At 43.8% G+C, this 22,927-nt stretch overlaps 1 protein-coding gene across 1 annotated transcript in view; it reads left to right on the top strand.

The window, feature by feature from the left end:
- Positions 1-5,680: 5,680 nt before the first annotated feature.
- The window catches only part of LOC138851693 (tripartite motif-containing protein 59-like), a gene marked incomplete at both ends in the record, with an annotated part of 52,011 nt that continues 34,764 nt past the window's right edge, over positions 5,681-22,927 (top strand). The window contains 2 exons of the mRNA XM_070081091.1: positions 5,681-6,385; positions 13,827-13,973. Of these exons, the coding sequence (XP_069937192.1) occupies positions 5,681-6,385; positions 13,827-13,973 (852 nt within the window). The remainder of the gene's footprint in view (positions 6,386-13,826; positions 13,974-22,927) is intronic.

Genomic DNA, 22,927 nt, shown 5'->3' with positions numbered 1-22,927 from the left:
TGTAAGTCTGAAAAACAATGTTTGGGTGGCTTCAAGCTTGATATTAAGACTACATGTCTAACTCTAGCCTTGTCATCATCAAAGTAATTGTCTGCTAAGACACGTACGGCTATTTGATAATTACCTTTAACCACCGGAAATGACTTAATTAGTTCATAGGGTTCTCCCTTCACAAGACATTTAAGGTAATTGAACTTGGCAATCTCATCTATGTCAGTTCGTGAATTTACTATGGATTGAAAACCACTAATGAATTCTTCATAATTATGACCTTGGAAAATAGGTAATGACAATGTAGGTAAGCTTGGTAATGGGACACTTGTTGTTGTTACAGGTGTAACAGGTGGTTGCCCACTAGTTATAGTAGGTCTCTGTGACAGAGTTTTACGGCAGATAGCCTGTACTCCTGTCCACCTTAATTGTTGATCACTAAAAGTATCCAAAACATTTTTAATTTCATCCTCAGATGGATCTGATTCAAGAAATTTATTTTCATAATGTGTATAGTCTGAATTAATTATTTCCAGACGTTGTGTAAATAATTCAAACTTGACCTCAAGATCATCAAAATCTATGTTTGTATCTTGAGTTAATCCTAGACAGACTGAAATTAGATTTTCTAATTGTGTAATCTTAGTCTGTAAAGACTGAAACTGAGTTTTCAAACAAGCCATTTTAATGGTATACTGAAAATTCTAGCACCACACTTAGAGTGTTTATAAAACACTGTACTGCTATAGACAGCTGAGTTTTTGTTATGCTTAAGTCAGCAATAATCGAGTCAGACACTACTGACCCACTAAGCTTAACCTCAGGGTCAATGACCATGAAGGGTACAGGGTACATGTGTCTGGTGTTTATGGCTTGTTTGCTGTGTCAGCCTGACCATGATGATTAATCGTAAATAATGATGTTATACACTTCATTCACTATACACTATAAATGTCACTGTATAACTGTAATCACACGTGAATATTACTTACACATATATAAATTTCACTGTTAATATATATTTGAAAGCTTACACTTTATATATAAGTTCCTTTAATATAACAGGTAGATCTATAAGAAACAAACTTTAACACAATCTTGTCTCTTAATTTCTGTCTATAAACATTATAAACACTGTGTATATATATACACTCAGACAAACAACATCACTTGGGTTGCTGTTGTCTTAATCAGCATTTTCTCGAGATTGGAGCAGTGGGTGCAGGATGTGGGTGAGTCACCCAGCTCCCGTTTTCTTTGGGTGTCCATTCTCTGTGATTGAGTCTGGAGGGACTCATTTATACTGATTTATATTGTAAAACACTAGTTTTACAGCTTTTTTCGAAGGACCTTGGCTCATAGGTTATTTGTACACTGTAGTACAACATATTTGGACCACAGTGTGGTCTTTATCCGGTTCGAGCACGACCAAACTCTATTGAGGGTTTTGGCCTTACCTGCTGTGTTTATTATAACTATATATAATGAACACTTAGCTGATAAATGACAGCAAATCGTCTACACAGCCGCCCCTGCAGACGAGGTCTAGAAGCTGTCGAAACCATCACAACATTGGGCTGTCAAGAGATACAATTTGTAAGTATAAATTACCCCTAGGGGGTGTTATGTCAGCATACTTCATTCGATGATGGCTGACGAAATACCTACTTGTTTGGACTCAAAAGTCCACACCTTACTGCCGATTATAGGTTGATTACAAACTCCTTGTGACTCAAGAATTGCGCAATCCCCCGATCTACAAGAAATTCGTAACATACCTTGCTCTTTGTAATGTGAGCTATGGTGTTCTCAACACCTTCGACAGGTATCGGTGACTTGATAGAAGCTGAAGTGTCCTTGGATGTCCACGTCTTCCATTGTCTAGGAAACGCACACTGGTACACTATGTTCCACAAGATTTGTCTTTATTGTTCACAATGTATCACAAGAGAAGCTGATCACACTTCTCTTAAGTATTTGTGTTAGAGACACTTTGTTCACACTAATGCACAGATCAGTATCCTGGCGTCAGTGTCACTCTCCCTAGAGTCAAAGATAGTCTGGCGTCGCCACACAGCCCCAAGCCGTCACTGCCCTAGCACAAAAAAAAAAAACGCTGACCTAGTACCTTGCATCCTTGTCACCTCCTCGATGAAGCAAAGCAGAATGTTTGTTTCTTGCTGTCTTAAGCGTAGACAACAATGTACACTATTTTTACTATGGTAATAAAGTGGGAGCAGGATTTTCCTTAATTGTCCTGCTAAGTAAGAGATGTACTGTCTCTTATAAAAATACACTTTGCAACACCGCTGCAAGGAGCAGAGGTCACTTGACTACGTGGCATAGCATCTGTGATCAATTACTCACTCTAGCGGTAAACAAGATGCTCACCCCTTCTGAGGGCTTGGCCACTCAGGGCTGAAAGGGGCTGAAGGGGCTGAAAGAGCTGAAGGGGGCTGATACCCCCCTCCTGGAGAAAATTTCTCCACAGTAACAGCCTAGTTGATCAGGCCCTGATCCATCAGGAGGCCTGGTCATGGACCGGGCCGCGGGGGCGTTGATCCTTGGAATAACCTCCAGGTAACCTCCAGGCCTATACTGGAGTATGCAGCATCAGTTTGGAATCCACACCTAGTCAAGCACATCAAAAAAATAGAGAAAGTGCAAAGGGGATTGTCCTATGAAGAAAAGTTGAGGGAAATAGGCCTGACGACACCAGAGGACAGGAGGGTCAAGGGAGACATGATAATGACATATAAAATACTGTGCGGAATAGACAAGGTGGACAAAGACGGGATGTTCCAGAGAAGGGACACAGACACTAAAGGTCACAATTGGAAGTTGAAGACTCAGATGAATCAAAGGGATGTTAGGAAGTATTTCTTCAGTCATAGAGTAGTCAGGCCATGGAATAGCCTAGAAAGTGATGTAGTGGAGGCTTGAACCATACATAGTTTTCAGGTGAGGTATGATAAAGCTCATGGGGCAGGGAGAGAGAGGACCTAGTAGCAATCAGCGAAGAGGCGGGGCCATGAGCTATGACTCAACCCCTGCAACCACAAATAGGTGAGTTCATAAAGACAGACACAGGTAGACAGAGAGACACACTGGTAGACAGATACACAGGTAGACAGAAAGACAGACACACAGGTAGACAGAAAGACAGACACACAGGTAGACAGAAAGACAGAGACACTGGTAGACAGACAAACAAACACACAGAGATACAGACAGACACAGATATACAGGCAGACAGATACAGACAGGTTTATGTGAAACAGTGAAAACAAATAGTAAGTTTGAGAGTAAGAGCCTTTCTTGCCACAATCTTCAGTGCAAGATTCAGACTTCGTCTTAGCAGCCATGGTGAAATTTACTTTCCAGTTAGTACAGTTAATACAGTATGATGCTGCTGATAGGGCAAGGTTACTCAAACTGATGCTGCCTGCATGACGCACTGCCGCCACGAGTATTGTCAAATACTGTACAGTGGTGTGCATCAGCCGGCCCAGCCCAGCTGCCAGATGCATGGTCATAAGTCGAGTGGACGTATGCCGAGCAGGTCGTAAGTTGGATGGTAGGTGTATTACTAGATTTAAAAGGAGAAACTTTTGTTTTTCTTTTTGGGCTACCCCGCCTCAGTGGGATACGGCTGGTGTGTTGAAAGAAAGACTTACCAAGATATAAGGCAGTGAAGTTGGCAGTGGATGCTCACCTGATGGCAATGTGGAGTACAGCCACTTGCAGAAATGTTGCCGATATACCTTTTTTCCTCTTTTTTTTTAATTTATGTAAATTTCATGTTCTTATAATTACAATTTATAGTAGTTCTTGTGATTTTATAGCCAATTTTTGTTCTGACACGACCTCCAGACCTCAGTATATGAGGTGAGTGCACTAGCAATAAAGATATGGAACACCATCAACCTAGGAATGATGGCATGTCACATTTGCTCCTGAGATATCACAAATTATTATGTTCTCTAGGCACCATGAGGGTAGACTTCTGCGCCAGCCTTTGTCGGGTCTGGACATCTCTCTATCACCTGAGTATCAGTGACAAATTTCCCCCGTTCTCACTGGGATGCTTGTCCTCATCTATTTAGCCCGCCGGGCACTCTACAGGAGGGGCACCTGTTCATCGGCTTACTTTAGCCAGCTCCATTTTTCCCGCTCTGCAGGAAATTCTTTAACGGTCTTTGGTGGGAAACCAGTTACTGTACTCAGGTGGGAGTGTTGGCATCCCTCTCTGCTGGGGCTTGGCAAGGGTGTCCACCGGATCTAATTGGAAACGTCAAGTTTCTATCACTGTTTACAAAGGAACTTTTTTTCCTTTTTCTCTCATCGCTCAGCCTTGGGCAACGATTTTTTCTCGTACCATTGAGAAACCGGGCTCGATACAGCGTATGCTGTCAGTGGCCCTGATAAACCCAACAAAGAAAGAAAGAACACCATGAGGGTAATGCTGAAGTTGTGGTAAGAATGAATGGGAGAGTGTTGGTACCTGGGGATGAACTTGATATCCTTTGGGTGAAATTTGACTCCAAACAATGGAAAACTACATTGTAGATCTTGCAAAGTGGTTGGGAACCTTACTTAGATGTATCTTTTATCTACTCAACAGTAGAGGTTGCATAAGTATATTCACATGTTGAGTATGCGCCACTTTCTTGGATTTCCTGCTCCCCATCATATCTGAGACTTCTTGACAGAATGGAGAACAGAGCAAAACAACTCATCTCTCTCCTGGACAGGTCTGTCATTTCAGTAGAGTCTTCAACACCAGAGAGATGTGGGTGGCCTTACTGTTACGTACAAGGCTAATAATGTCAAAGTACCACACTTGGCTCCACTCTGCAGACAGCAGGAAATGAGCTTCTACATAACAAGACAGTCAGCAAGGAGCAATTACACTGTAGCTTTCTCCAGAACATCACTTCATCTGAGATAATTTATTCATAGGATTACTTGAGTCTAGAATATGTTTGTACAGCATTATGACATCAACAGAATAGTCAGTTGGCCAAATAAAATCACTGACCCACAGTTAACAACAACTCTATCCTGTTCTGTATGTGTTTCAAAACAAAAAGGGTTTAAAATGAGTTGATATAGGTAACAGCTCTTAACTTGTAAATAAAGTTAGGAACTCTAAACCTAACCTTGTAAAACTCTCTAAAGTTAAAAGAAAAGAGATCTCAAAGCATGATTGTATTAGTTTCTTCTTTGTATGTCTGGTCATGTAGCCAATACAGCACACCAAGTCTGGTTTTATGTTGTATTTATGTTATATGTAGTAATTAATATGAAGTTTTAGCAATGTATACCTCCATTATGTTGTATGTGGTGGTTAATATGAAGAAGTTTGACAATATATACCTCCAGTATGTATGTTGTATATAGTAGTAATATGAAGAAGTTTGACAATATATACCTCCAGTATGTATGTTGTATATAGTAGTAATATGAAGAAGTTTGACAATATATACCTCCATTATGTATGTTGTACATAGTAGTAATATGAAGAAGTTTGGCAATTCTTTTAACTTTCAAGATTGTCTATAAAATTCAATATGAACACTTCATTGATGAGTAACTTAATAGAATTCAATTCTACTGGCATAAAATCTAACCTGTTTAAATTCAATCCTATTAGTGTAAAATCTAACTTAATTTTTATTTTCTACAGGATAATGACAAACCAGAGGAGTGTAAAGTGTGCTTTAACAATTATGATGAAGAGCTACGACGACCACGCACTCTGCCATGTGGTCACACATTCTGCTCACAGTGTATTGAAGATACAATTAAGAACTCTCAGCTCACCTGCCCCAGCTGCCGTGCTGAGCACAGTGCCACAGATGCTACTCAGTTCCCGATCATCTATGCTATGGAGGCTGTGATAAAGAAACTCAGAAGTATCCAGGTTACATCAGTGGGAACAGTGTCAACAAAATGTGGTCAAGACCGCACAAGAGGCATAAGCAAAAAGTTACGATCTTTGGTACAGGAACACAAGAGCAGTATCAGTAACCTTATAAGTGAGTGTGAAGAAGCACTGTCCCAGCTGAGCAAGTACCAGGGGCAGGTGAGGGACTGGAAGATCCAGCATCACCAACTGCAGGACAGACTCTATGATCTGCTGGAGCAGAACAAGGCAGCAATAGAGCTCCTGGAACAGGAGGATACCAGTGTGCTGACTATGACAACAGAAGGAGAGGCAGGAAAGAAGCAGCTGCAGACCATGCTGGAGAACCTCAACACAGTCAACACTGCACAGGAGGTCGTCACAACCATTGATGAGGCTGATCAGTACAATGTGGAGGTTGAAGATTGGATCCAGAAGTGTCAGGAACTCTTCCCAGATGTTAACACTGTCTACACCTCAATAAAGGTATGATGCCACAAATATTATTGAACTTTCTAAACAATTTCTTAATTCATTTTTATATATTGATCCTGTTCTGTAAATATATACAACATCAAGAGCAATATTCAGTTATCTGTTATTAAATATATTAATCTTTCTTCTTTAACTGTAAATCTCCAAACGTATATATACGTTCTTACTGCTAGCTCCTCAAATGTATATTATATACGTTTTATTTTACCTGCCTCGTAATTTGGCAAGATTGGCCTGAGATGCCCGGTCAGCATAGAATGGGTCTTAACACTCAGTGTGCACCATATTAAAAAAATCTGGGACCACTTAGTACCTTGTGTGAGCATCAGTTAAAATAAGCGCCAGCTAGAGCAAACAGTGCGGCAAACACCAAGGATTCACTGATGTAATGTCATGTTAACACTCCCCTTTTAAGAGGAAAGTGATGTTGACCCCAAGTTTAGGGTCTGTCTATCTGTTTCTGTCTATCTGTCTCGGCCTATCTCTTCTTATCTCTCTCTCACAGGTACACATAAATACAATTATACTTAGTGTAAATTACCTAGGATAACCTAAAAAAAAATCCAGAGTTCTATACTGTGCTTGTAGATATAATGCATAAGAATACCTGTTGGTTCACAATGGGTCTCTCTGAGACAGAGAGACAGAAAGAGAGACAAGCATACAGAGAGACAAGACTTTGAGACATAAGCAGAGACAGTGATGCCGACGCTCATCCAATGTCATCCCTTATCTCATCTTATCTCTGCACCCTCACAGGTGCCCATCAAATGTCTTCCCTTATCTTATCACTGCCCTCCAGATGCTTGTCAGTGACATCATGCTTCAAGGGAACTTCTTCTTCCCTCTTCTTCCTTCTTCTTCCTTCTTCCTCCTCCTCATTTCTTCTTTCTTCTTCTTCTTCTATACTCCAGTGTATCCAAAACATTGCTTGTGCCAATAAATACTTTGTATATATTCCTAGACAACAGTAAATGACCAAGGCAGGTGTAAATGTCCACCTGTCAGTGTGTTTGTGACAATTTGAGTAAAATTTCAGTACCTAATATTAGTGTCACAACATAGATTGGTTATGAAATGGCAAGAACTACTATAAATTGTAATTATCAGAGCATAAAAATTATATAAAATATAAAAATTATTAAAAAAAAAGGTATATCGGCAACACTTGTGCAAGTGGCAGGAGTTGATGCTGCCTCATATTTCAGTAAGTACTGACCCAATTTGTTTTATTTCAATCCTATGACACTTAGAAAAATTTTCTCTCTACTTCAGTAAAAAAAATTATTTTTCAAAATATTCGGGGCACTGGGCGAGAGAACGTATATATATGTTTGACCATTTAGGGGTTAAATGCACTGGCCGTATCCCACTGAAGGAGGGTGACCCAAAAAGAAAAACAAAACTTTCTTCATAAATTTAGTAATGTATACAGGAGAAGGGCTTATTAGCTCCATGCTTCCGGTATTTTAGAACAAATACTAGTAAGAAAAGAGAAGAAAACCCAGAGGAGTGTGTATTTGTATGCTTGTACATGCATGTGTAGTGTGACCTAAGTGTAAGAAGTAGTAGTAAGATGTACCTGAAATCTTGCATGTTTATGATACAGTAAAAAGACACCAGCAATCCTACCATCATGTAAAACAATTACAGGCTTCTGTTTTACACTCACTTGGCAGGACGGTAGTATCTCCCTGGATGGTTCCTGTCTACCAACCTACCACCTAGGAAATATATTAATATATTCAGTAAACACTTTGCGTACATGTATTTGTTTTAAATTGTCTTTGGCAAGCAGATTATAAATGTTTCCACATAGAAGGAGACTAAAATACTGGCAACAAGGAGCTGCTTACAACCATTACTATGTCAATACAAAACAAAAATATATTGATCTTAGGATGAGGGTCTCCACCTCCTTTTATTTGTTGTGAGGGACACCACTCAGAAATAATTAGGTTATATCCCTTGTGAAGTGATTTACGGTCAGCAAGTACAGGTCTTTGTAGATGAATGGTTCAGAGAACCGACATGTTGATAAATTAGACACATGTGCAACTCTTGGGTATCTTTATTGAGGAAACGTTTTGCCACACAGTGGCTTCATCAGTCTATACAAAGGAGAATCTTGAAGAACAGGAGGAGAATGAGGTAATCAGTCCCTCAACCTTGAGTCGATGTGTTCAGTCCATCAATCTTGAATAGAATACGGCATATGAGCGGAGTAGCAGCTTATAAACCGTATGGCAGGAGAGGTGCAGCAGTCATAGGTGGTGGTGTCACATTTGTTCAATGTGGAAGTAGGTCGTGCCCAGGAATTAGGCGAGCGAAGAATACATTTAGCATTGAATGGAAGTATGATGGTAGGGATAACTCAGTAACAGTCCCAGATTTTTGCTTAGATTACGATGGGCTTAGAGAACACTTATCATCTGTTGACGGGTAACGAAGAGAGCTATCAATATGACAGTTTTCTGAACATTATACATGCAGCTCAAAGAACGTTTATCCCATATAAAGAAATTAGATCAAATAGAAATGACCCAAAATGGATGAATAATTGGCTCAAATATCTACTAGGGCATAAGAAAGGAATTTATAGGAGTATCAAAAGAGGTGAGGGTCATCTTATGAATCAGTTAAGAGGGACATTAAAAAGGGGATAAGAAAAGCTAAAAGGGACTATGAAATTAAAGTTGCTGGGGATTCTAAAACTAACCCAAAAAGTTTTTTTCCAGGTCTATAGAACAAAAGTTAGAGATAAGATAGGTCCACTTAAAAATAACTATGGGCATCTTACTGACAAAGAGAATGAAATGTGCTCGATAAAGCTTGATAAAGCTCCTGGAGAGTGAAACGTTGCCACAATAAATGTCACATTAGTTGCACTTGTGTCCTTTTACTTTACATAATTTATCTTCTTCTAGCAAACTATAAAAATTAATTACTGGAATATTGTTAGTGTCTTCCTGTGTAAAAACTGAGAGAAAATAATTATTTAAAATCGAGCACATTTCATTCTCTTTGTCAGTAAGACGCCCATAGTTAATTTTAAGTGGACCTATCTTATCTCTAACTTTTGTTCTATAGACCTGGAAAAAACTTTTTGGGTTAGTTTTAGAATCCCTAGCAACTTTAATTTCATAGTCTCTTTTAGGTTTTCTTATCCCCTTTTTTATGTCCCTCTTAATGTCAATATACTGATTCATAAGATGACCCTCACCTCTTTTGATACTCCTATAAATTCCTTTCTTATGCCCTAATAGATATTTGAGCCTATTATTCATCCATTTTGGGTCATTTCTATTTGATCTAATTTCTTTATATGGGATAAACGTTCTTTGAGCAGCATGTATTGTGTTCAGAAAACTGTCATATTGATATCTCACTTCGTTACCCCAGTCAACAGATGATAAGTGTTCTCTAAGCCCATCGTAATCTGCTAAGCAAAAATCTGGGACTGTTACTGAGTTATCCCTACCATCATACTTCAATTCAATGCTAAATGTATTCTTCGCTCGCCTAATTCTTGGGCACGACCTACTTCCACATTGAACAAATGTGACACCACCACCTATGACTGCTGCACCTCTCCTGCCATACGGTTTATAAGCTGCTACTCCGCTCATATGCCGTATTCTATTCAAGATTGATGGACTGAACACATCGACTCAAGGTTGAGGGACTGATTACCTCATTCTCCTCCTGTTCTTCAAGTTTATCCTACGTATGGACTGATGAAGCCACTGTGTGGCGAAACGTTTCCTCAATAAAGATACCCAAGAGTTGCACATGTGTCTAATTTATCAAGTACAGGTCTATTGACTGTTCTTAATAAATATTGTCTAGTAAAAAACAAACATTTTAACTTTATTTTAATTCTGGAATAATAATTAGATTTTGTAATATAAAAAACAGTTCTGGGTGAAGAAAAAAAATTGTTGAGGTTCAGTTATTTCAGAAAATATGGAGCAAGATAGTACAATGTAGAGTGGAAGGTACAGGTGATATTCTAGGATGGTTGAAGGAAGGTACAGGTGATATCCTAGGATGGTTGAAGGAAGGTACAGGTGATATCCTAGGATGGTTGAAGGAAGGTACAGGTGATATCCTAGGATGGTTGAAGGAAGGTACAGGTGATATCCTAGGATGGTTGAAGGAAGGTACAGGTGATATCCTAGGATGGTTGAAGGAAGGTACAGGTGATATCTTAGGATGGTTGAAGGAAGGTACAGGTGATATCCTAGGATGGTTGAAGGAAGGTACAGGTGATATCCTAGGATGGTTGAAGGAAGGTACAGGTGATATCCTAGGATGGTTGAAGGAAGGTACAGGTGATATCCTAGGATGGTTGAAGGAAGGTACAGGTGATATCCTAGGATGGTTGAAGGAAGGTACAGGTGATATCCTAGGATGGTTGAAGGAAGGTACAGGTGATATCCTAGGATGGTTGAAGGAAGGTACAGGTGATATTCTAGGATGGTTGAAGGAAGGTACAGGTGATATCCTAGGATGGTTGAAGGAAGGTACAGGTGATATCCTAGGATGGTTGAAGGAAGGTACAGGTGATATCCTAGGATGGTTGAAGGAAGGTACAGGTGAGGATGGTTGAAGGAAGGTACAGGTGATATCCTAGGATGGTTGAAGGAAGGTACAGGTGATATCCTAGGATGGTTGAAGGAAGGTACAGGTGATATCCTAGGATGGTTGAAGGAAGGTACAGGTGATATCCTAGGATGGTTGAAGGAAGGTACAGGTGATATCCTAGGATGGTTGAAGGAAGGTACAGGTGATATCCTAGGATGGTTGAACGAAGGTACAGGTGATATCCTAGGATGGTTGAAGGAAGGTACAGGTGATATCCTAGGATGGTTGAAGGAAGGTACAGGTGATATCCTAGGATGGTTGAAGGAAGGTACAGGTGATATCCTAGGATGGTTGAAGGAAGGTACAGGTGATATCCTAGTATGGTTGAAGGAAGGTACAGGTGATATCCTAGGATGGTTGAAGGAAGGTACAGGTGATATCCTAGGATGGTTGAAGGAAGGTACAGGTGATATCCTAGGATGGTTGAAGGAAGGTACAGGTGATATCCTAGGATGGTTGAAGGAAGGTACAGGTGATATCCTAGGATGGTTGAAGGAAGGTACAGGTGATATCCTAGGATGGTTGAAGGAAGGTACAGGTGATATTCTAGTATGGTTGAAGGAAGGTACAGGTGATATCCTAGGATGGTTGAAGGAAGGTACAGGTGATATCCTAGGATGGTTGAAGGAAGGTACAGGTGATATCCTAGGATGGTTGAAGGAAGGTACAGGTGATATCCTAGGATGGTTGAAGGAAGGTACAGGTGATATCCTAGGATGGTTGAAGGAAGGTACAGGTGATATCCTAGGATGGTTGAAGGAAGGTACAGGTGATATCCTAGGATGGTTGAAGGAAGGTACAGGTGATATCCTAGGATGGTTGAAGGAAGGTACAGGTGATATCCTAGGATGGTTGTAGGAAGGTACAGGTGATATCCTAGGATGGTTGAAGGAAGGTACAGGTGATATCCTAGGATGGTTGAAGGAAGGTACAGGTGATATCCTAGGATGGTTGAAGGAAGGTACAGGTGATATTCTAGGATGGTTGAAGGAAGGTACAGGTGATATCCTAGGATGGTTGAAGGAAGGTACAGGTGATGTCCTAGGATGGTTGAAGGAAGGTACAGGTGATATCCTAGGATGGTTGAAGGAAGGTACAGGTGATATCCTAGTATGGTTGAAGGAAGGTACAGGTGATATGCTAGTATGGTTGAAGGAAGGTACAGGTGATATCCTAGGATGGTTGAAGGAAGGTACAGGTGATACCCTAGGATTGTTGAAGGAAGGTACAGGTGATATCCTAGTATGGTTGAAGGAAGGTACATGTGATATCCTAGGATGGTTGAAGAAAGGTACAGGTGATATCCTAGGATGGTTGAAGGAAGGTACAGGTGATATCCTAGGATGGTTGAAGGAAGATACAGGTGATACCCTAGGATGGTTGAAGGAAGGTACATGTGATATCCTAGGATGGTTGAAGGAAGATACAGGTGATATCCTAGGATGGTTGAAGGAAGGTACAAGGGATATATTAGGAAGGGTTGAAAGGAGGTACAGTGGATATATTAGGAAGGGTTGAAAGGAGGTACAGGGGATATATTAGGAAGGTTGAAGGGAGGTACAGGGGATATATTAAGAAGGTTGAAGGGAGGTACAGGGGATATATTAGGAAGGGTTGAAGGGAGGTACAGAAGATATATTAGGAAGGGTTGAAGGGAGGTACAGGGGATATATCAGGGAGGGATGAAGGGAGGTACAGGGGATATATTAGGAAGGGTTGAAGGGAGGTACAGGGGATATATTACGAAGGGTTGAAGGGAGGTATAGGGGATATATTAGGAAGGGTTGAAGGGAGGTACAGGGGATATATTAGGAAGGGTTGAAGGGAGGTATAGGGGATATATTAGGAAGGGTTGAAGGGAGGTACAGGGGATATATTAGGAAGGGCTGTAGGGAGGTACAGGGGATATATTAGGAAGGATTGAAGGGAGGTACAGGGGATTTATTAGGAAGGGTTGAAGGGAGGTACAGGGGATATATTAGGAAGATTGAAGGGAGGTACAGGGGATATATTAGGAAGGGTTGAAGGGAGGTACAGGAGATATATTAGGAAGGGTTGAAGGGAGGTACAGGGGATATATCAGGAAGGGATGATGGGAGGTACAGTGGATATATTAGGAAGGGTTGAAGGGAGGTACAGGGATATTAGGAAGGGTTGAAGGGAGGTACAGGGGATATATTAGGAAGGGTTGAAGGGAGGTATAGGGGATATATTAGGAAGGGTTGAAGGGAGGTACAGGGATATTAGGAAGGGTTGAAGGGAGGTACAGGGGATATATTAGGAAGGATTGAAGGGAGGTACAGTGGATATATTAGGAAGGGTTGAAGGGAGGTACAGGGGATATATTAGGAAGGGTTGCAGGGAGGTACAGGGGATATATTAGGAAGGGTTGAAGGGAGGTACAGGGGATATATTAGGAAGGATTGAAGGGAGGTACAGTGGATATATTAGGAAGGGTTGCAGGGAGGTACAGGGGATATATTAGGAAGGGTTGAAGGGAGGTACAGGGGATATATTAGGAAGGGTTGAAGGGAGGTACAGGGGATATATTAAGAAGGGTTGAAGGGAGGTACAGGGGGATATATTAGGAAGGGTTGAAGAGAGATACAGGGGATATATTAGGAAGGGCTGTAGGGAGGTACAGGGGATATATTAGCAGTTGAAGGGAGGGTGTGAGTTATATTTTAAGACATAAGTCTTAAATAATCAACAGTTGTGAAAGTGTCAGAGTGAAGACAAGTTTGTTGCTGACATCCAGCATTAATGTTTGTGTTGGTAATGACAGGTACAGGAGACCATTAAGAAGGCCCTGGACACCATCACCACAGAGACAGGTGCCACAGCTGCCCCTGTTCTCCTGGGAGACTCAGCCACCACCATCATGGAGAAAGTTAAGATAATTACTGGTGAAATCCCTCCAGAGACAATAACTGTAAGTTGAAAGTCTTTGTTTATTTTTTCATGTTATACAATATTAATCATAATAACATGATCATCAAAATTTTCATTTTTAAAGTTACCTACTTTCTTATTCCTATAATATGGTAATAAACCTGCTTCCTAATTTATTTATACACAACTTTTCATAATATTTTGACTGATGGGTTATTCTAATATTCCTTACAGTTGTCATAGTCACAAAAATAAACATTGCATTAACTAAACCAACTGAACCTCCTCTCCAACTCTCTGAAACAGTAAATAAACTGAATGACTTCTTCTCCAGCATAGTAATAAATCAAACCAAAAAGTTCTGAGCTCTCAAGTCCAGTTTAGTGATTACCTATTCCAAACTAATTCTATGTAGGTTACTTCAATAATAAAATCACTAACAAAGCCCAAAGCTAAGTTAATGTATGACAACTCATGTATAAATAAGTTCATGTACTACCCAACTATTGAACAGTAGGACACTACTTATACAGCAAGTTAGGTTCCAGGCTACTGTAGGACACTACTCATACAGCAGGTTAGGTTCCAGGCTACTGTAGGACACTACCCATACAGCAGGTTAGGTTCCAGGCTACTGTAGGACTACTCATACAGCAGGTTAGGTTCCAGGCTACTGTAGGACCCCACTCATACAGCAGGTTAGGTTCCAGGCTACTGTAGGACTACTCATACAGCAGGTTAGGTTCCAGGCTACTGTAGGACCCCACTCATACAGCAGGTTAGGTTCCAGGCTACTGTAGGACCCCACTCATACAGCAGGTTAGGTTCCAGGCTACTGTAGGACCCCACTCATACAGCAGGTTAGGTTCCAGGCTACTGTAGGGCCCCACTCTTGCAGCAGGTTAGGTTCCAGGCTACTGTAGGACACTACTTATACAGCAGGTTAGGTTCCAGGCTACTGTAGGGCCCCACTCATACAGCAGGTTAGGTTCCAGGCTACTGTAGGACCCCACTCATACAGCAGGTTAGGTTCCAGGCTACTGTAGGACCCCACTCATACAGCAGGTTAGGTTCCAGGCTACTGTAGGACCCCACTCATACAGCAGGTTAGGTTCCAGGCTACTGTAGGGCCCCACTCATGCAGCAGGTTAGGTTCCAGGCTACTGTAGGACACTACTTATACAGCAGGTTAGGTTCCAGGCTACTGTAGGGCCCCACTCATACAGCAGGTTAGGTTCCAGGCTACTGTAGGACCCCACTCATACAGCAGGTTAGGTTCCAGGCTACTGTAGGACCCCACTCATACAGCAGGTTAGGTTCCAGGCTACTGTAGAACCCCACTCATACAGCAGGTTAGGTTTCAGGCTACTGTAGGGCCCCACTCATGCAGCAGGTTAGGTTCCAGGCTACTGTAGGACACTACTTATACAGCAGGTTAGGTTCCAGGCTACTGTAGGGCCCCACTCATACAGCAGGTTAGGTTCCAGGCTACTGTAGGACACTACTCATACAGCAGGTTATGTTCCAGGCTACTGTAGGACCCCACTCATACAGCAGGTTAGGTTCCAGGCTACTGTAGGGCCCAACTCATACAGCAGGTTAGGTTCCAGGCTACTGTAGGGCACCACTCATACAGCAGGTTAGGTTCCAGGCTACTGTAGGACCCCACTCATACAGCAGGTTAGGTTCCAGGCTACTGTAGGACACCACTCATACAGCAGGTTAGGTTCCAGGCTACTGTAGGACACCACTCATACAGCAGGTTAGGTTCCAGGCTACTGTAGGACCCCACTCATACAGCAGGTTAGGTTCCAGGCTACTGTAGGACACCACTCATACAGCAGGTTAGGTTCCAGGCTACTGTAGGACACCACTCATACAGCAGGTTAGGTTCCAGGCTACTGTAGGACCCCACTCATACAGCAGGTTAGGTTCCAGGCTACTGTAGGACCCCACTCATACAGCAGGTTAGGTTCCAGGCTACTGTAGGGCCCCACTCATACAGCAGGTTAGGTTCCAGGCTACTGTAGGACACCACTCATACAGCAGGTTAGGTTCCAGGCTACTGTAGGACCCCACTCATACAGCAGGTTAGGTTCCAGGCTACTGTAGGACCCCACTCATACAGCAGGTTAGGTTCCAGGCTACTGTAGGGCCCCACCCATACAGCAGGTTAGGTTCCAGGCTACTGTAGGGCCCCACTCATACAGCAGGTTAGGTTCCAGGCTACTGTAGGACCCCACTCATACAGCAGGTTAGGTTCCAGGCTACTGTAGGGCCCCACTCATACAGCAGGTTAGGTTCCAGGCTACTGTAGGGCCCCACTCATACAGCAGGTTAGGTTCCAGGCTACTGTAGGGCCCCACTCATACAGCAGGTTAGGTTCCAGGCTACTGTAGGGCCCCACTCATACAGCAGGTTAGGTTCCAGGCTACTGTAGGACACCACTCATAAAGCAGGTTATGTTCCAGGCTACTGTAGGGCCCCACTCATACAGCAGGTTATGTTCCAGGCTACTGTAGGGCACCACTCATGCAGCAGGTTATGTTCCAGGCTACTGTAGGGCACCACTCATACAGCAGGTTATGTTCCAGGCTACTGTAGGGCACCACTCATACAGCAGGTTAGGTTCCAGGCTACTGTAGGGCCTCACTCATACAGCAGGTTAGGTTCCAGGCTACTGTAGGACCCCACTCATACAGCAGGTTAGGTTCCAGGCTACTGTAGGGCACCACTCATACAGCAGGTTAGGTTCCAGGCTACTGTAGGACCCCACTCATACAGCAAGTTAGGTTCCAGGCTACTGTAGGGCCCCACTCATACAGCAGGTTAGGTTCCAGGCTACTGTAGGGCCCCACTCATACAGCAGGTTAGGTTCCAGGCTACTGTAGGACCCCACTCATGCAGCAGGTTAGGTTCCAGGCTACTGTAGGACCCCACTCATACAGCAGGTTAGGTTCCAGGCTACTGTAGGGCCCCACTCATACAGCAGGTTAGGTTCCAGGCTACTGTAGGGCACCACTCATACAGCAGGTTAGGTTCCAGGCTACTGTAGGACCCCACTCATGCAGCAGGTTAGGTTCCAGGCTACTGTAGGACCCCACTCATACAGCAGGTTAGGTTCCAGGCTACTGTAGGGCCCCACTCATACAGCAGGTTAGGTTCCAGGCTACTGTAGGGCCCCACTCATACAGCAGGTTAGGTTCCAGGCTACTGTAGGGCACCACTCATACAGCAGGTTAGGTTCCAGGCTACTGTAGGACCCCACTCATGCAGCAGGTTAGGTTCCAGGCTACTGTAGGACCCCACTCATACAGCAGGTTAGGTTCCAGGCTACTGTAGGGCACCACTCATACAGCAGGTTAGGTTCCAGGCTACTGTAGGACCCCACTCATGCAGCAGGTTAGGTTCCAGGCTACTGTAGGACCCCACTCATACAGCAGGTTAGGTTCCAGGCTACTGTAGGGCCCCACTCATACAGCAGGTTAGGTTCCAGGCTACTGTAGGGCCCCACTCATACAGCAGGTTAGGTTCCAGGCTACTGTAGGACCCCACTCATACAGCAGGTTAGGTTTAAGGCTACTGTAGGACACCACTCATACAGCAGGTTAGGTTTAAGGCTACTGTAGGGCACCACTCATGCAGCAGGTTAGGTTTAAGGCTACTGTAGGACACCACTCATACAGCAGGTTAGGTTTAAGGCTAATGTAGGGCCCCACCCATACAGCAGGTTAGGTTACAGGCTACTGTAGGGCCCCACCCATACAGCAGGTTAGGTTCCAGGCTACTGTAGGGCCCCACTCATACAGCAGGTTAGGTTCCAGGCTACTGTAGGACACCACTCATACAGCAGGTTAGGTTCTAGGCTACTGTAGGGCCCAACTCATACAGCAGGTTAGGTTCCAGGCTACTGTAGGGCACCACTCATACAGCAGGTTAGTTTCCAGGCTACTGTAGGACCCCACTCATGCAGCAGGTTAGGTTCCAGGCTACTGTAGGGCACCAATCATACAGCAGGTTAGGTTCCAGGCTACTGTAGGGCCCCACTCATACTGCAGGTTAGGTTCCAGGCTACTGTAGAGCATCACTCATACAGCAGGTTAGGTTTCAGGCTACTGTAGGGCACCACTCATACAGCAGGTTAGGTTCCAGGCTACTGTAGGGCCCCACTCATACAGCAGGTTAGGTTCCAGGCTACTGTAGGGCCCCACTCATGCAGCAGGTTAGGTTCCAGGTTTCTGTAGGGCCCCACTCATACAGCAGGTTAGGTTCCAGGCTACTGTAGGGCCCCACTCATACAGCAGTTTAGGTTCCAGGCTATCGTCAGAAAGTGAGTATTGCCAGAAATCAGAATGCCATTTTTTCCACTTATAAATGCATACAAATACCAGATAAGTTTACAATAACATATGTATTATTATTATTATAATCAAAAAGAAGCGCTAAGCCACAAGGGCTATACAGCGCTGCAGGGTAGGGAAGGAAGCAAGGGAATTGGATGGCAGAAGGGAGGGGGGATGATCAGCAGATTACAGAAAACAGCGGGGCAGGGGATAGTACGGGGGTAGAGGGTAGCAAGAGATTGAAGTAGAAAGGGCTGAAGGTATCAGAATTTGTGAAGTCAGTCGTTGTCAAAAAGTCAATGAGAGTGTCCGGATGAAAGGTGGGTCTATCAGCGAGAAGGGAAGGTAAAGAGAGAGCAGCGGAGCGAAGACGACAACAGAGGTAAATTCTGCGTGCTCGTTGATAAAGTGGGCAGTCCAACAGAATGTGGCTGACTGATAATGGAGCTTGGCAATTCTCACAGAGAGGAGCAAGACGCCTCTCCATGAGATATCCATGAGTAAGACGAGTATGGCCAATGCGAAGATGGGAGAGAGTAGTCTCCCAACCTCGACACTGGTGATAAGAAGACGGCCAGTAACCTATACTCGGTTTAATAGACTGAAGTTTGTTGCCGAGCATAGTAGACCAACGTTGTTGCCAACGGGTGTGAAGGTGGGAAGATATTGCAGCAAAATAGTCCGTAAATGGAATACCTCTATAAGAAACTGGTAGGTCATGTACTGCTGACCGCGCAGCAGTGTCTGCCTGTTCATTGCCCTGTACGTCAACATGACCAGGGACCCAACAAAAAACAATATCTTTATGCTTGGTAAAGATGCGGTGTAGCCAAAGTTGGATACGAAGGACTAAGGGGTGAGGTGTATCAAATTTTTGTATAGCCTGTAAAGCACTAAGGGAGTCTGAGACAACCACAAATGATGACACAGGCATAGATGCAATACGGATAAGTGCTGTAAGGATGGCATATAATTCAGCAGTAAAAATACTAGCCAAAGATAGTAAATGCCCTTGTACGACGCTGTCCGGAAACACTGCTGCGAATCCTACGCCGTCAGAAGACTTAGAGCCATCTGTGTACACAGCAATGGCATGAGAATGAGAGTGAAAGTGGTCAAGAAAAAGAGAGCGGGAAGCAACCCTAGACAGTTGGGCTTTCGACCAAGGGAGGGAGAAAGAACAGACTCGAACAGCTGGAACTTCCCAGGGGGGTAGGGAAAAGTGAGATGCTACATGTACATAGAAAGGTGGTAGTTGAAGAGAAGACAAGAGCGAATGAAGGTGAAGAGAGAAGGGACGGAGTAAACAGGGGTGGCGAACAAATAAAGAATGTCTACTAATATCAGTGACCATTCTATAAATGGAAGGATTGCGGAGATCATGAGAGCGTACATAGTAGCGCAGGCAATGGGCATCACGGCGATCGGATAAGGATGGAACGTTCGCTTCTGCATAGAGGCTCTCGACAGGGGAAGAGCGAAAAGCACCAAGGCATAAACGTAATCCTTGGTGATGAATGGGGTTAAGGCTAGAGAGAGTAGCAGGAGATGCCGCTGAATAGATCTGGTCACCATAATCAAGTTTCGATAAAATAAGGGTGGAATGTAGGCGAAGGAGGGTTCGACGATCAGCTCCCCACGAAAGATGAGCAAGGGTTTTAAGAAGGTTCAGCCGGCTGTGACAAGTTGCCTTCAGAGAGGTAATGTGAGGTTTCCAGGATAACCTACGATCAAAGAGGAGGCCCAGAAACTTGACTGTATCACGTTCAGGGATACGGGAGCCATAGAGGTACAAAGGATGATCGGAGATGACAGAGCGTCTAGTGAAAGTGATTTGGTGGGTTTTAGTGCTGGAAAATTTAAACCCACGTGTGGTGGCCCAATTGGAAACACGGTCGACTGCATGTTGGAGAGAAACTGTAAGGAGGTGACAGTCAGCGCCTGCACAGGCAATAGCGAAGTCATCAACATAGAGTGATGACCAAATATTTGATGGAAGACTAGAGGCCAAATCATTAATAGCAAGGAGAAAAAGTGTTGTGCTCAGAACACATCCCTGGGGGACACCTTCAGCTTGGATAAAGTCCGGGGAGAGCACATTATTAACCCGAACACGGAAATGCCTGTCAGTTAAAAAGTTCTTAAGGAAGGATGGTAGATTGCCTCGAAGGCCTAAGGAGTGGGCTTGGGCTAAAATATTATACCTCCAAGTTGTGTCATATGCCTTCTCAAGGTCAAAAAATATGGCAATAACTGAGTGGTTATTCGCAAAGGCATTACGAACATACGTATCCAAGCGTAGTAAGGGGTCTATGGTAGAACGTCCCTTACGAAAGTCATATTGACGAGTGGAGAGACTGTTGTGTGTCTCTAAATACCACACTAAACGTCTATTTACTAGGCGTTCCATTACTTTGCAAACTGCACTGGTAAGAGCAATGGGACGATAGTGGGAGGTTTCATGTCCCGTAGTGCCTGGTTTGCGGAAAGGGAGAACAATGGCGGATTTCCACAGCTGTGGAAGAACTCCTTGTGACCAAATAAGATTGTAAAGGCGTAATAGGACTGCAAGGGCTGACTGATGTAAATGTTGTAGCATACGAATATGAATGTCGTCGGGCCCAGCTGCCGATGATCGACAAGCTGAGAGTGTTGCCTCCAGTTCTTGAAGTGTAAAAGGCACATTATACTGTTCTTCTCTGAGAGAAGAAAAGTCCAAGGGTGCTAACTCTCTGGCAGACTTTGAGGAAAGAAATGAGGGGCATAGATGGAGTCCCTGAGAAATACGGACCAGATGATTGCCAATTTCATTGGCAACATCTAGTGGGTTTGCTATATCAACACCGGCAACCCGCAGAACAGGAGCCGGGTCAGGAGAATATTTACCACTCAGTTTTCGTACTTTTTTCCAGACTGCACTCATAGAGGAAGCAGAGGTGATGGTGGAGACATAATCTTGCCAGCAAGTGCGTTTAGCGTCACGGATGACACGGCGAGCGATCGCACGCTTCTGTTTAAAATCAAGGAGTCGCTCTGTGGTTCTATTGTACCGGTACCTGCCCCATGCAGCGCGTTTCAAACGTACTGCACGAGCACAAGCAGGAGACCACCAAGGCACGCATTTCTGAGAATGCCTGCCCGAAGTTTGGGGTATAGAATGAGAAGCTGCGGTGAAAACGGAGGACGAGAAGAGGTGTAAAAGCTCATCGATGGAGGACGAAGAAGGAACCTCTTTAAAAACAGTTAGGTGTGAGTAAAGGTTCCAATTTGCCCGATTAAATTGCCAGCGTGGGGTGCGAAGAGGTGGCGAATATGAAGGGGAAGTAAGAATGATTGGGAAATGATCACTGTCATGTAAGTCCGGGAGAACAGACCAAGTGAAGTCTAATGCGGCGGAGGAAGAGCAGACTGAGAGATCGATGCAAGAGAGAGTATGAGTCCGAGGATCAAAATGGGTGTGAGTACCTGTATTTAAAACATGGAGGGGGTGGGTGGCAAGAAAAGCCTCTAACTGAATTCCACGGGAATCACAGTGAGACCCCCCCCCAGAGGAAATGGTGGGCATTAAAATCACCAAGTAACAGAATCGGTGGCGGTAATGATGAAACAAGGAAGGCAAAATCCAGAATAGATAATGCCCGAGAAGGAGCGTATACCACCTATGTAAGTGGATACGGGCTGCTGTGTAATGCAGCGTAGTATGAACAAATAGCTGATGGTACGGAATATCAGTGCGGAGAAGAAGGGCACTTTCATTAAAGGTCCCATCAGGAAAAGGATCTGAAGAATACAATAAATTATAGCCTGAGATGTGAGAAATAACAGCAGAGTGTAATTTTGGTTCCTGTAAGCAAACACCAACAGGAGCAAACTGGGAGAGTAACATCTGAAGCTCACCCCGATTACCCCTGTGGCCGCGTATATTCCACTGTAAATAGGCCATGATTGGCAATGATAAAGATACTTGAAATCCGCAGGTAAGGGTTCCTATGGACTAGAAGGGTTAGAAAAGTCCACATGCGGAGGCAGTGGAAAATGTTCAAGCAGCGAAGGAACGGTGCGCTGTGAAGAAAGGAGTTGCGCAGATGGAGCAGAGGAGAGAGAAAGAGCGGAAGGTGGATCAGTGTCCATTGATGGTTTGGTCTCTGCAATATATTCAGAGATTGCTTCAAGTGTTTCTGAATTCAGAGATGTCGTATGGGAGACAATATTGGGAATGGTAGGGGGAGGATGAGTAAAGATTGGAACTGTATTGGACTGTACCAAGGTAGGGGGGGGCGAAAGGGTGGAGGGAACTGGAGAAGCGTGGCAGGGGACAGAAGAGGCAGGAACCTGGGAGGTGGCAGAAGAGGAAGAAACTTGGGAGGGAACAGGGGAGGAAGGTACATTACGAGGAGGAGGGTGAACCTCTGCACTTGTAACTGAGCCAGTGAGAGGGGAAGAACTAGGGACAGAGACAGGGAGGGTAAAATGAGGAGGTGGAAGATGGGTAGGAGGTGTTACCGGACCTTTTTTTGACTTTTGAGAAGTAGAGGGACGATTGGGAGGAGGTGTCGTACGAGGTCTCGTCGATACTGAGGCTTGTGAGAGAGAACTCGAAGAAGCGAGATTAGACTGAGGCATTGAAGTAGGGACGTCTGAGCCGAGGACA

This window comes from Cherax quadricarinatus, unplaced genomic scaffold (assembly GCF_038502225.1).
Source record: "Cherax quadricarinatus isolate ZL_2023a unplaced genomic scaffold, ASM3850222v1 Contig1650, whole genome shotgun sequence".
Lineage (NCBI taxonomy): Eukaryota > Metazoa > Arthropoda > Malacostraca > Decapoda > Parastacidae > Cherax > Cherax quadricarinatus.
The sequence above is the reverse complement of the archived record's forward strand: the minus strand, read 5'-3'. Positions and strand labels throughout refer to the sequence as shown.